This window comes from Podarcis melisellensis, assembly GCF_964234715.1.
Source record: "Podarcis melisellensis genome assembly, chromosome: 2".
Lineage (NCBI taxonomy): Eukaryota > Metazoa > Chordata > Lepidosauria > Squamata > Lacertidae > Podarcis > Podarcis melisellensis.
The window spans coordinates 35552545-35568372 of record NC_138529.1 but is presented as its reverse complement, the minus strand read 5'-3'; the positions used below and the strand labels follow the sequence as shown (position 1 = coordinate 35568372).

Here is a 15828-nt window from a genome sequence, read left to right as displayed (position 1 = left end):
GACAGGGGAGAAGATGCTGTTTGCTCCACTCCCTGCATCGAACTGCAGGCTTGGGCAAACTGTACCCATAAATCCTCATACCATTCTGAAGGCAGGCAACATTGCTAGGGCTAAATCCTGTTTTGCCTCTTTTTTTCCATTTCTTTCACAAATGTTTTACCAAGCAAAGGAGAAAAGGCGAGAGGGAATCTTTGAGCTGCCAGTCTGTCTTTGCAGCACCTTTTAAAAGTTCATCAAAATGTATACACTACTTGTAAGAAGAAACCTTCAAATTGGTTTACAAACAAACAAACAAACCAAGAAATTTATAAATAAAAAATAATTGAGAAAGTTATTTAAAACATTCAAAAATAGTTTAAAACAACAATAAACTATAAACAGATTCAAACACATGTCAACCTTCTACATATCTGAGCAGGCTCATAGCGACCAGCATGCATATTTATCCTGAGCTTCTCATACCTTAGTTTCATTTATTAAATTTGTACATTGCTTCCTACTTAAAACATTCCGAGGCAATTTACCCTAGGCAGGCATTTCAAACCATCTGGGTCCTAGAGCTAATACTATTAAATCTGAACAATAAATGCTTCCACAAAACTGAGGAAAGAGACTAGAGTCAAAAACCTAAGGGTACCATCACAGACTCGTTGGACTGCAATGGCAGGAAGGGACCAGCATTTCAGCTCATCTTATACCTCCTGTGGCAGAGGAATACAGCCTATGATCATCCAAATTTTACTCTGTCACCAGCAAAGAACAAAGGAATTGCAGCATACTGCGCTCAAGGGGCTCAATGGAAGGAGATCTGTTTCATAATGTGAACACAAGCAGTTTAAAAACATTCAGCAGAAAGGAATGAAACAAGGACAATGGACTATGTACCATTTAAGGCTAAGCCTTGGAGCCTGAGCAAGAGATAACTTATATTTGAGCACAGCAGTTGCTATTTTCTGTCTGGGCTATAGTGTTTTATTTTCCATGTAGCATTTATTTCTGCTATACATTTTTAAAAGCAAAAAAAAAGAAGGCATGGTTTATGCCTTTGTGCATTCTTCAGTAGCACAAATGAACCCGATTCCTGTTTAATAACCTAGAAAACAATGAGATAATTCACAAGCACAACCCTCCATATATATATATATATATATATATATATATATATATATATATATATATGCAGGTTTTGGTGTCCTCGGGTGTCTTCCCGTGTAAAAGTTGGGGTGTCTAGGCGACGTTTCGACGAGGTCTCACTCGTCATCTTCAGGCTGGTGCTTTCGGCTTCTTGTTACTGGAACAGAGCAGGATCTCAGTGTTTGAGTTCCTATAAATACTGTTGAGGGGGTGTGGTGTATAGCCTCCAATGTTCTGGGCAGAGAGGAAGTTCCCAGGCTAGTGTGCCTTTTCTTCTTTTGTTCCTTAATTACTTGAGGGATATCCTGAGTGATTTCTTGAGTGATATCCTGAGTACCACTTAGGTGGGTCATTAGGTGTGGATTAGTTGCTAAAGTCTTTGTGTCTTGACCTCTTGAACTTGAGGTCAAGACACAAAGACTTTAGCAACTAATCCACACCTAATGACCCACCTAAGTGGTACTCAGGATATCACTCAAGAAATCACTCAGGATATCCCTCAAGTAATTAAGGAACAAAAGAAGAAAAGGCACACTAGCCTGGGAACTTCCTCTCTGCCCAGAACATTGGAGGCTATACACCACACCCCCTCAACAGTATTTATAGGAACTCAAACACTGAGATCCTGCTCTGTTCCAGTAACAAGAAGCCGAAAGCACCAGCCTGAAGATGACGAGTGAGACCTCGTCGAAACGTCGCCTAGACACCCCAACTTTTACACGGGAAGACACCCGAGGACACCAAAACCTGCATTCCTGTACCCGTGAAAACCTACGAAAGCATATATATATATATATATATATATATATATATATATATATATATCAGTACCTGGCATGCTGACATGGAGAAAACATGCAGGTGAGTCACAGGTCTAGTCAGCAATAAATAAATCCCAGGATTATGGTAGGAGGCGATAATATTCTGGCTCATATGCTGGTGAAAACCAACCTGGGTCATACCCAGATACCTCCAGGTAGTGACACAAAGGAACATCAGCAGCCAACTGTAAATCACACTCCCATGATATACAAAGAATACAGTGCATCTTGTCCTCCCCGCTCTCTTGCACAAGCACCTCACATTTTCTCAACCTCTTTATTTCTCTGCCACTTACCAACTTAACAATTGATCAGCTCTATTACAAAGTGCAAAGCAAATGGATTTGTCTGTACATAATAAGCAGGCTAGAAGCAATTGCATTTAGAGGGAAATTTGAGGCCTGAGCATTTGCTGTTAATAAAGCTATGTAAATTTCCACCATTAAGAAGCTGGCTATTAAAGAGGGGGTTGGGGAGAGAAAGAGAGACTGGAATGTGGTCCTTTGATAATATCTCCATTAAAAGAAATCAGGTATAATTATACCATCAACAGATCTTGGTGTCTTATATCTTTCTGGAAAATGCACCGCTTTTCATCTGTGCCTATAGGGAAGTCTTAATTTATCGAGAGACACAACACTGACAGTAACAATAATATTCTACTTTCTCTCTGTTTTGCCTTTTCTTCAAGTTACTTAAGGCTCACTTACATTTGAAGTCCTCCCCCTCCCTCCCACTGGTATAGGGCCTGCTACCCAGGGTGCCTGCAGATTGCATTGCTCTGGGATCTGTCAATCATTGCTCTTCCACTGTAAGCAACATAGAGAATTGCAGCTGACCCCCCCCCCCCACACACACACTTCGGAAGGTTCTAACATTTTTGTGTGTGTGCATTCTGCTGTGTTCTGTCCACAGCAGTGAGCATGACATGACAGCATGTGTGGGCATAAAAGAAAGCATTCACTCAAGCATGTCCATTTTGAAGTCCATTTTAAAATCTTTTTTTTAAATCTTTTTTTCCCACCAAAGTCCTTTTTAATATTTCAGCACTTCTGTGCAGTTAAAAAGAAACACACTTAAAAATTATAATAAAAAGGGCATTGACTAAAAAAGGCAACATGCTAGTTAAGTTCAGTTTTAAAATTTACTCTGTGACAAGAAAAGAAAAGAAAAGAAAGGCAAATGAAAAGACTGGTTAAAAAAATTCATGGCTAAAATGAAAGGTAATTGTATCAAGTTGTATAGCCTTCCTTCAGATGGTAGGCAAACCTGTCCAATATTATCACTGAACACATCAAAACCATGGCTCTTTAACAGAGAGAAGAGTAGCACTACGGTGATCTACAGCTGTGGAAATTGAGTTTGGCACCACTGCATAAACTCACGGCTTGGAGCCTGATCAGCAGCTCCAGTGGGTGGGTGGGTGGGTAGGAATCAGCAAGAGATGCGAGAGAGCATCAGTGGGCAATGCGTCAAGGCCCTCTCCTGTTAAGCACCATCCCTGTTTGAGTTAGTGTTCTGCTCTTTTCATATTTTAATGGGGTTTTTTTTGTATACTGAGAAAAGGGAAAACAAAGGAGGTCTATGACTTGATGATGATGACACCACACAGGTTCCCCGTACAAAGCAAGCGACTAAAGCACAACTATTCCAAAGTATATGCTTTGTGTGAAATAGCCCTCACTCTCTGATCCACATTAAAGACTGAATGCTCTGCACAATAAAATATGAAGAAAACCTCCTCACATTGGAATCCATAGAGACCACACACCTGAGCTATGCTTCTAGCCTCCTTAAGCCACAGAGATGCTGCTTGAAAGACTGCTTTCTAAGCCTTTCCACAATCATTCCCAACTAGAACCCAATGTTATGAAACTTGCAAGGCACAGGCACACACACATCCATATCTTTACATTCTATACCAATATAACAAAGGAAATGTAACATTTTCACCCATTTCTGCGTGAAATGCGCAATGATTACAAGAATTGCTTCCAGGATTGTGCCCGAAACAAAATTCTGACCTTAGAAAAATAGATTTAGGTATTACATTTCCTGCATTTTAAAATATCTTAAGCAGCAGGGCTTCTCTTAGGTTCTTATGAAACACTGTCAAGCCTGTTATCCAAACCTTTTTATACATTCCCCTTTCTTATCTGAATCTGCTACACTCATCACAGGTGTTGATGCCTGTGATTCCCTATAGGGATGGTCTGTCTTTTATCAGAAAAGATAAATGGTCCAAAGGGGTACCATTATTTGTATTCTGTCCTTCCTCCATGGAATTCAGAGGGGCATACATGGAGATCATCACATTTTATCCTCACAAAAACTCTGTGAGGTGTGTTGCACTTAGGGCTGTGTCATTTCCTCCTGTACTATATTCCTTTATTGTTTCAGAAGCTCCTTCTGTGTGGTGCATTTCACTCTCTTTAATATAATTCCAACATAGAGAATTTCTATAATTAATTCTGGAATTGGAAGATATTAGCTGCAGTTTTCAGTTGTTCTTGTTCCACTGTATCCTTTGCAATACCATGCATACATGCATGTGACTGTATATACATGATAAAATGATGCCCCCAAAAGCCAGTGATCTTGATGTGATTTTTAATTCTCTCTCCCCTGCAGTGTTATACCGAAGAGTTGGGGTCCTCCTGTACAGTGGTAAACGCCACACACAGAGAATCTGGCTACAACTTCTTATATTCTTAAATCAGATGGTGAGGATTTCAGAATGATCTCTAGTTAGGCTGGGAAAGTGTCATCCGGTGAACTTCATGGCTAGGCAGGGATTTTAAAAAATGGCCCTAAATCTGACAAACTACCCAAGAAACCACATGACTCTAAATGTATTTCAATACTTGTCCTAACACTGTTACTTTGTTCGCAACACACACAAGAGCAAGCTGGTGTAAGACCAGGTTAAAGGGAAACATGGGGACAAACTTAGCATCCATTTTGGTGACAGGAGAAACTCAAGGGGGAGAATGGGGTTGACTCTGGAACATGCATATGTGCCCATTGGATCACAGCTAGTCATTGGGCATAATGTAGGGGCTCTAATGTATGTGCCTGTTTTCGCAAGCAGTGCACACAATGGCTTGTTTTGTGTGAATGATCCTGGTGCAGGTACATCCCGTATATTGTGGGATGTGATTTAAAATTCAGAGCCTTGACACCTTTTTTGCTTTGTGGGGAGAAAAACAAACCATGGAAACAAAAAGCTTTCATCTGCCAGAAATAATTAAAATGCCTCACTTTGAAAGTTTGGTGCTTTCTTGCATATGAGCCACTCATTTCTGTAGCATAATGAACCAAAGAAGCAGAGACAAATACACACATCCTCTATAATTGCACAGGCCCCACACAAAAGAAGGACAGTCAAAGGTTTGCTGTGCAGTTATTTTACTAAGTCTCAACAGACTGTGGCTTTTCTTGTTGACCTCTAGATGCATGGAATAGAACTGCATTGTTGTGACTGTGCTGAAGAACAACCTTTTCTAGCTTGCCCCTGTTGAAAGGAAGAATTCTTATGCTTAGAATAAAAGGGGAGATGTAGAGTCTATGTGGGCACTTATCAAATCTCTCCTCTCATTTGAACCAATTTCTGCTTTCCTTCTGCCAGTGTTACTAGAAATATTTGTTCAAGAGTGTTGGGGGTGTGGGGCAGAGCACTCTGGAAGTGCAAAGCAGGGGCTTAAAGGGCACATGATCTTCTGTCACTCTAAAAGGAAAGCTACTGTTAACAGGAATATACAGACTCAGGGTTTGCCAACTCATTATTGTCCATTGACTGGCAGTGACTCTCCTGGGTTTCAAGTTGGATTCTTTCCCAACCCTACCTGGAGATTTCAGGGAATGAAGCTGGGACTTCACCAGATACGCTATCACTGAGCAATGGTTCTTCCCTGAAATTCTGAGTGCAATTGTTTCCTTAACAGTGTGAGGAAATCATGCTGAAAAGGCAGAGGTTCACTTTTCATTGTCTCCCACACGTCCCACAACAAACGTGAGAAGCTATAAGAATTCTAGTTGTCGTTTTCTATCTGACCGGTTTGCACATGCAAGCTATGAAGTTGCCATCATCAAAGGAGGATTGTTCCATTTATTTATTAAATTTACCATATATCCCACCCTTCCTCCCAAAGTATGGTGGAGAAACTTTGCAGAGCCCAAATTGTTTGCATCTCCATTCCAGTGGGATTGAGTTTTTGTCCTCTACTGCACAACACACAACCAGCGACATCCATTTCCAACTGGGAACTCTCCACACTCAGCACAAAAGTTAGCAGCAAAGGAGTCTTGTCTGGACCCTAACTGATTCAGCTTGACATTCGCACTCTCTTTCCCGGGAGCTGCAAATTGCTGCTGATGTTACAACAATTCCTTTGCATGGTTTGCACCAGATATTCATGTACATTTCACCTCTTGGCTGTCAGGATGCATAAAACTGTAGCTAGCAAATTCACTAAGAAATGCAAGGGAATTGTGTGTGTGTGTGTGTGTGTGTGTGTGTGATAAAACAGTGAAAAAACAGGCATCTAGTTTAAACTACAGGAGTCAAGGTGGGAGCCAGACGTTTTGTCCTCACATCATCACCAACTGAGATCAGGGCTCCTGTATTCTTCCAGGCAGACATAAGAAAGAAATGCATAAGGCCTGACAGCTGCAACTCTATGATATCTGCATTAAAGGGATGCTACAGTCAAGTTAGGTTTTTGCATGCTCTGACCAAAAATGGTTGAGCAAATTAAAACAATTGTGCAAATGTGTTTAAGCTGCAGTATTGAGCTTGTGGTGAAAGTGGTGGGGTGAATTAAACAAAAGAGAGTACACAACCTGTGTCCCTCCAGATGTTGTTGTATCCCAACTCCCCAGACAGGCTTTGAGTGTAGCACAGTTCATCTCCTCAAATTCATGTTGAGAATGAGAGCAGGAAAATGGGTCAGGTAGCCAAGAATGCACTTTTGGGGGGAACAACCATGGAACCACAGAACAACACAGGATCAAATCACCGTACTCAGAGCAAAGAGGTCCAGAAGCTACAATGCTCCTTTATTTGCCTATAGCCTTGCCTCAAGGTTCATTGGTGACAATAATTAAATACATAAACGGCCTTAAGTTCTACTAGGATTTTCTGAGTAATCTCTTCTGCTAAAGTCTTTGTTAGCTCCATAACCAGCTACCCTCCACCCTACTAACTGTTCTGTAGCTGCAATATACAGCAAGAAGCTGAGATGATTTGCAGGGAATGTTCCACAAAGTGCTACAAAGCAATAAAAAATGTGCTGGTTTCACTGAATCAAAGGCCCTTCTCCTGCCCTTTAAAATGTTACAAAAGGAGACGCTTCATGGATTTGTGCTGTGTTACAAAACAGGAGCATGCTGCAGTAACTTAAAAGAGGAGCAGAAGAAATTATGCTTTTTCAGATCCTCTGCTGGTAGGAAACCACTTGCAACAGTAGATTGTACTGTCTGTTAGGTATGTGATTGGAAGGGGAAATTGCTAGAGAATGGGAAGAGGATCCCCTACTGGTTACAAAGAGAGCTGATGGTGCAGGAGATCTAAGTGACCAACAAACATCAGAAACCAGTGCTGGAATGCAGAGGCCAAATTTCCTACTGTTCTGAGCGTAAGAAAGGGCTTGAACTGTGTGAAAAACTGAAACCCCAATATGAGCTTGGCATAGACACAGGGGTTTAATTATGGCTTATGTGTGTGGTACAGAAGCTGTACTACCCAGGACAGAATGGGGTTGTGCAGAGTTGTTAAGGCAGCAGAGAGCATTGTTGGCTGCCCACTCTCCACCTTAGAGCAGATTTATGCCACAAGGTGCCATAGGAAGGCACTGGACATAGTAAAAGATCCATCGCATCCTGGTCACTGTCTCTTCGAGCTCCTGCCGTCAGGACAGAGATACAGGACGATGAAGACAAGAATGAGCCGTCTTAAGAACAGCTTCTTCTCCAGAGTGATCTCGGCCCTGAATGGGAAGCCTGGACTTTGAAAGTCATCTAATCTTCCTTGCTGTATTATACTGTATTGTTTTAATTAGTGTTTTTATAGTTGTTTTGATTTTGTGTGGAGTGCCCTACCTGGGTGGATGGAGCAGCCAAGTAATTTCGTTGTCCCCAAGAGGGGGCAATGACAATAAAGATATTATTATTATTAATTGCGCCCTTTATGTCTCTTAATCCTCTTCCACCTCATAACAACCAAACATGTGTCCTTACAGCATTACACTGTGTATTTCCCCATGCCCAGCTCCACATTGCTGGCTGTGACCATAACAATGTCAGAATTAGGGGTGGGTGAGTCTGTCCATTTTGGTTTTTCTGTTTCTCTTTTTTTTTAGTTTTAAATTCAGTTTTCTACATTTCTACATCAGTCTGAAGGGGTTTTGTTTTTTAAGAAGTCCATGTGAAAATTCATCCACCATTTACTGCAATTTTTTTCCAATGTGCACATTTTCACACACAAATTTGCCTAATATACACATTTTGCAAACAATTTCTCCCAATGTAGTGCATGTATGTATGCTATCCTCACAAATATATGGCTCTTTTATGCACCGTTTACTCTAATATATTCCTTTTTGGCACATATTATTTTCCCGGAGAACTGCATTGAAAATTCAGAGCAGTGCAAATTTGGATGTCTAGGGTAGCATGGTTTGCTCGTTGCTTCAAGCAGCGCATATTAGGGAAGTTCACCTTCAAATGTGAGCTGAACCACATTTCCTCACCACCCCCTAGTCAGAACCTAAAGCTGGGTACAAATACTTGAAATACTCTATCTGTGGCCAGAAAAATTGGGGCATTTCACTGAATTTTTCCAGGAGAGGAGAAATGCTCCAAGGGTGAGGCTCACCATGAGCAGCATAGGTGCCAACTCCCTGGAGCCCTGGGTGCCCGAGCACACATAAAATTCCCCATGAAGGAACTGGGCACCCACAAATTTTGGTGCCAGGGCCATGCATGCCACATGGCACTGACAGCCCCAGGCACCCATGGTCATGGGGCCACGTTGTCACTCCTGATGAACAGTGGCAGTAGCACAGCCCTTCTTTCCTTTTCTCTCTATGGCTTTTCTGCTGTGGCAGCTACAAGCGGTGGCAGCGGCGGCAACTGTGTTGGCAGCGTGGCCCCTCTTGTCAACATATGGTGGAGAGGGTTCAGCAGGAAAATGTGTAAAGTGGCATTCTTTTTCAGATGTGTGTGCATATGTGAAAAAAGAGGAAAGTCTCAGAAATTTTCACAGAGAAATTCCTTCTGAGAAATTCCATCTCAGTAGAAGACATACCAGGCGTTCTAGTTGGGGGACAGGGAGCCATCTCTTGCAACATTTAACTGTGTTTCTTGTAACATTTACCAGGAAGCTAAGTACTCATTTTAAAAATTGTATTTTTGCGACAGCTAGGGCTGATAAGGGAGCATGCCATTCTGACTGAATCAACGGCTGTTAAATACTAATCAGCCTATCCCTGCTGTGATGTTGTTGCGCTTTCTTCTTCTTAACCCCCACCAGCAGCAATCCTCACTAGTTAGGCTAATTGCTTTCTGCAACACAGTTTGAGCTGTAAGTAGGGCTGAGTTGGAATGAGGAGGGTGATATCACACCTTCAGCACTGATGAGAAGTGCCCCACTATTGCAGCAAGATATATTTGGGGAGGGGGGTTGCTACTGCTGGAGGAGAGAATCACTGTGAAAGGGACAAACATGGCAGCCTATTAAGAAAGCGTTGCCCCGAATAGGCTTCATTTGTCCTCACGTTTCTGATTGGCTAGGATCATTCATGAGGTCAGTCCAAGAACCATTGCCTCCTCATGCTAAGCAGGAATGATGCATTTTTACTTCCATTATGGAATAATTCTACGAAGGAGAAAGGGACCCCCAACTAAGGGGTAAAGTGCTGCAGCAGCAGCAGCAGATTGTGAAAAACCAGAGACCAAAAACAAACATGAAAAGGCCAAACATTTTCAGTGACTTAGGGTCTGTTTTGCACCAAGGGCCCCACAAATCGTGACTTTTTGACTTTTGACCTCCACATTGAAATGGGTGGAATTTTGGCACAAATCTAGGTATAAGCAGGCAATGAAATGGAGACAACTTTTCCAGTTTGAGGACCACATTCCCTTCTGAGAAATCTTCCAGGAGGGGAGGCACATGTCAGTAGGGCAAAAGGGGACAGAGCAAAGAGTGTGAATTTACCTATGGACAGTAGGCTGGTTTCTACACCACAGATTTCTTTCCTCCACCCAGGCAAGCAAAGGGGATTATTAGAGCTCAAGGGGACAGTCTAGTCAGACATAAACACTCAAGGAGGGTTTGAAGCATGGCCAGTGAGGGGCATGGCTGGGGGACAGTACACACAGCCCCCAAGCCTGAGGTTCCCCACTGCTGTAATCTAAGCATTGTGATCACAACGAGCAAGAGCCATAGTCCAAAGACATGTTTCAAAACAAATGTCACTGTTCAGCTTCTAATTCATCAACAAACCCACCTCTGGAGCTCCTTCAAAGAAACTGTGATTTTCAGGCTATGGCCCAGGATGAAAAGGACTGCCAAAATATCTGCCCATTGGACCATCTCCCCCAGGGGGCCTCCCTTTAAGACGCGAGGGCTGAAAACATCTCCTGATTCTTCTGTCAAGAAGCCAATGTGGATCAAAATCTAATGAGGGAGGGAGGGAGAGGAAGAGGGGGAGAGCAAGATATCAGTGCTGGGTGTACAAGGGAGAAGCAAATGTACAGAGCACCTAGGAAGGTAAACTCTCTGGGTGACTCCAACTAGCACATCCCATCAGCACAAGGATGTCCACTTGTGCAACAAAACTTTCCCCATCTGAGCTAGGTTTCCTCTAACACTCCAGTACAGATTTGGGGAAGAGCAGGGAGGCCCGTTGTGAAAGTGGAGTCCTTATAATAATTTATAATAATAATTTATTATTTATACCCATCCCATCTGGCTGGGTTTCCCCAGCCACTCTGGGAGGCTCCCAACCGAATGTTAAAAACACAATACAGCATTAAACATTAAAAACTTCCCTAAACAGGGCTGCCTTCAGATGTCTTTTAAAAGTAAGATAGTTGTTTATTTCCTGGACATCTGATGGGAGGGCATTCCACAGGGCAGGTGCCACTACCGAGAAGGCCCTCTGCCTGGTTCCCTGTAATCTCACTTCTCACAGTGAGGGAACTGCCAGAAGGCCCTCGGCGCTGGACCTCAGTGTCCGGGCTGAATGATGGGGGTGGAGATGCTCCTTCAGGTATAAAGGACCGAGGCTATTTAGGCCTTAAAGGTCAGCACCAGCACTTTGAATTGTGCTTAGAAACGTACTGGGAGCAAATGCAGGTCTCTCAGGACCAGCGTTATATGGTCTTTGTACTGATGGGATGCTTCAGCTGGATACAGCCCTCAGTCTTGCTGTGAGTCCACCATACCCACAAGTTGGTTCACAAGCAGCAGATTTAATTTTGTACCTGTTTCTGATCTCTCTTTTTGTCTTCTAGCTTCTGCTCCAGTTTATGTGAAGCCCTCAGCCACTGCGTGGCCAAATGCCGAATCCTTTTCTTCATGAAGATCAAAGACTCTTTGCCACTGCCAATCAACTCCAGGAGGTAGGAGAGGTCTCTCTGAAAAGACGCCTAGGGAAACAACAACAGACTCTTCCTCTTAGCGCAAGGTCCAGGGTGACCCTTGCAATGGCTGTCTGAGAAAGGAGATCCTACGGTGCATGTAGGTTACATGGGCAAAATATGTTTCCTTTCTCTTCTCCATTTGAACAGGGCTGAAGACAGCCACAGCTAGGTGATCTTGCGCCCCTGGCAGAACCTTCTAGATTGCGTCCCTTACCCACAGGCAAATTAGTTCTTCTTACCACCTCTCCTACAACCCCTTCTCCACCCATTCAATTCACCCTCTATTTAAAACCTTTTCTTATGGGGCAATAATCGATATTTTTATTTATAGATATATTTATGGACATATTTTAGCTGGTTTTGCAACTCCTCCTCTTGCCTTGTCAGGGGCCCATCTCACCGCCCCCTAGTTACGGCCCTGGCTGAAGATACCTTAGAGTGAACAAATTCAGACACCAAGGGGCAGCCAATATGTTCAGTAACATCTTGAAAATTAACTGTGATATAGGGACAGCTAATTTGTTGATTGAAGTAAATCAATTTTGATGTGCAACTAAATGCTGTAGTGCAAAGTGCTTCTATTCGTAGTTCCATCCACCCACCCATAACTCTTCTCCAAGATACCCCACTCAATTTCCTCTCCCCTGTGCATGTTGGGGAAGGAAGTGATGGAAGAATTTCCAGCGTGGATAGAACGGGCTTATGCACTGTTTTCATGGGGTACCATTTTGCTAGGTATACTTGTTGCTTGAAGAGTTGACCACATCCTTGTCCCCATACCCACTCCCCACTTCCTGCCCATCAGGCAGATGGAAGAGTCTCTTGGGACAAACTACTGGTGCCACTCAAGGATGTGAACACCCCACCCACTAGCACTAACACCTTACTGGGAGCAGTATGGCAGGGAGGAAAGAGGCAGAACAGGTTACAGAACAGACTGAGGGATCATTACCCATGCTTTCCTTATTTCTCCTCAGCTCAGACAGGAGCACCCGAGCATGAGTGCGAGACCATGCCCCCTTATAGTCTGTGACATAACCACCACTGGGCATGATCTTTCTCTTTTGCCCTTCCCACACTCAGCCAGGGACATTAATCTTTTCTCTCACTGTTGCCTATTCCTGTTGTCTGAGAGCATCAAAACCAACTGTTTCCGACAAAAACAACCTTTGTCAAATAAGTGAGAATTTGACTGGCATGATTCAAGGCCTACAAGCTTCACCTGCGCTCTGGGTGGTGGCATGGTGGAAGCAGCTGCTGTCTGATTTCGCCAAGGCAGCACGGGGCAAAACCACTCGACTTCGCTGAGGTAGATGAGGAACGAGCACTCTGTGCCATCCACACCGAAGAATGCATAGCAGGGGTCTGACGTCCACCGTGCTCTCATCCACTGAAAGGCAAAGGAAGGGTATTGGTTAGGTGAGCCTTTACACAAAGATGTAACCAACAGTGGAGCTTCTGAATGCAACACATGATATCAAGGGATCATCAGATTAAGGCTTGGATTTACACTGAGAAGAGGCTAACATTTCTAGAGGCTGAGCTCGTTTCTTTGGACTTTATCAAGGGATATGATGCATGAGTATTGGCAAATGGTTGGCTTAACTGGAAGAGGTTGTTACAAAGGTATTTATATGGCAGACACAGATCCTGTTAAAGGAAAGAAATCAAAAGGATGCAGTGAAAAGACAGACTTTCAGACTAGGGAGGTGTAGTCAACAAAACAGCTGCTGAACTTTTTATTTGATTATTTAAAAAAAAATTATTAAAAACCACAGGTGGTTTACGGCACAAAAATACAAAAGGAGAACATTAAATACATAACAAACAAAACCTCCTGTTGTGGGAGCTAATTTTTTCAATAGAAACTGTGAAAACAATTCTGAGTAAGTAAAGAATAGGAAATTCTGGTAAGATTTGCTGGTGGCACCAATCTAAGGGACAAAATCATTGCCGAAAAGGATAAAGATCTGAAATATGTATATTTATTGATATATTAGTAGAGCATACTTTCATTAAAAAATACAGCAAGGCTGTATACATGTATGTGTAGGCTAATACACAATGGTATACCACACATTTTCTCCCCCTTATACTGTATATAAGTAAAATGACATGCAAAGTAGCCCTAAGAAAATGATTTAATAAATTTACATCATCATCATCATTATTATTATACTGCTCTATACCTGGAGATCTCAGGGCGGTTCACCTCTTTAAATAGAATAGAATTTTTATTACCCAGAAAACTCATCTAAAGCTTTTATCTAAAAATGGATAGGAGATCCTGCCAAGGAGCTTACATTTTATCCGTTAGCTTAGATCTCACAAAGCTTATTTTGCTTATCACTGAGGTCTGTTATCACTGATCAGCACAGGTTGTGGAGGAAATAAATAATATCACAGCACTTCAGATGAAATTTGCCAGAACAAAAGCAAGCTGGCTGATAAGTGTAGAAAAGGCCTGATCCTTATCTGCAGTGGTTTTGCCCCATAGAGCGAAGCTAACACATGTATTCTTTCCCCCAGAAAAGCAGAGCTAGCCTCCCTCCTGATATTCTGGAAATGACTCCACTGATGGAGGTTGTGGTCAAAAACTTATGGAGGCCACCGGGTTCAGAAAGGCTGATCTCTGTGCTAAAGAGAAATAAATTTAGTGAGGTTCTCTCACAAGGTGATTTTGCATGCAAAGCAATAGCCCAGGCTTCCAGTTCTCCATGTAGATCTATCATCCTCCGTAATTGCTGGTGCCAGCCTCTTCCAAACTTAACTACACAAACGAAGCCACTCAGGAGACAGCCCTCCACTCCCGATATGTAAAACACACCAATCATCCAGACAGGAGATCGAATTACTGCCTCCAGCAATTAAATTACACTTAAAATTTAACCCCGCCATGGAAGAGGATGGGAGAAAATGACCGCTATGTAGCTGGGACAATCTGAGTAATGCAACGGTTGTGTCTTGTTAATCTGGCAGTTAATTTGTTTTGTCAAGTAGCTGGTTGAGGGGCATGCAGGCTGAAATAACAGCTGCAGGGGTGCAGTGCGGGGAATGACTTCATGTTAATCTTACTGTGAAGCTAAACGGGTCGGTGCAGATACAGAGCTGCACACAATTGCACCGGCCAATCAAATGCCCGAGTTGTGTTCAAGTCAAGACAATGTGCTGCTCTAAGCAGAATGTGGTACTCAAAACCAGCATCAGGTTACAACACTTTGCTTGTTCCCCAGGGCAGAGATAACGCTTGAGATTAAAAACAAGCAAGACAATAAATCCATTGGTGCTTCCTTTGCATTTTGTTGCATATGAATAATTAACAGAGATATAAATGCTACATTAGTCCATGAATCATGCAAGGAAGGGCAACCTAGTTGCTCAGACTTCACACAAAGAAGGTGTGCATCCTTTCTCTCTCTCTCAGTGAATATTTCATAGAATCGTAGAGTTGGAAGGGGCCCCAAGGGTCATCTTTCTAGTCCAACCCCCTGCAATGCAGGAATCTCAGCTAAAGCATCCATGACAGGTGGCCATCCAACCTCTGCTTAAAAGCCTCCAAGGAAGGAGAGTCCACAACACCTCTCATGTCTCTAGACTAGAGTCAAGCTCAACAAGGTCTTCTTTCCCCGAATTTAGGGCTTTCCAAAAATGTTTGATCTGAAAAGAGACACACCCTGGCCACTTCATGTAAGAAAAGCACAATCTACTCATCCACCTCAACAAATCTGGTCCCTCAAAACTAATTAAGTTCTACCCACCCTACCTTTTTTTTGGGGGGGGGGTATCTTCATTTTGCCCTCACCTTCCTCCTTCAAATGACCAAAATTAAATATCTTAGAAGGTTCAGCACAGCACTAATTGACACATTAGGGCTATGGTTGCAGCTGTAGTGCATATATTACCCCATAGGGAGGTCTTCCTCAAGCTGGTGCCCTCCAGATGCTGCTGGACTCCAACTCCCATCAGCCCAGCCACCATGGCCAACAGTCAGGGATGATGGGAGTTGAATCTCACCATCTCAAGCGGGAAGAGCACTGTTGCAGTCAGGTCCTGCTTGTGGGCTTCCCAGTAGCCAATCAGATCCCTGTATGAGAAGAGGATTCTAGACTAGATGGGCCTTGATCTTCCTCTGTTCTTATCTGGTGGTGGAGTAATATATAAAATCTAGGGGAATAAAAAGGTAATGGTAATGGACCTCTGACAGTTAAGTCCAGTCATGAACGACTCT

The 15828-nt window shown here is 42.9% G+C and overlaps 1 protein-coding gene across 1 annotated transcript in view; it reads right to left on the bottom strand.

The window, feature by feature from the left end:
* Positions 1-15828, bottom strand: part of MGAT5B (alpha-1,6-mannosylglycoprotein 6-beta-N-acetylglucosaminyltransferase B) — a 182495-nt gene that overhangs the window by 51205 nt on the left and 115462 nt on the right. The window contains exons 6-8 of the mRNA XM_081897547.1: positions 12823-12990; positions 11442-11606; positions 10463-10632 (exon numbers count right to left, since the gene is read on the bottom strand). Of these exons, the coding sequence (XP_081753673.1) occupies positions 10463-10632; positions 11442-11606; positions 12823-12990 (503 nt within the window). The remainder of the gene's footprint in view (positions 1-10462; positions 10633-11441; positions 11607-12822; positions 12991-15828) is intronic.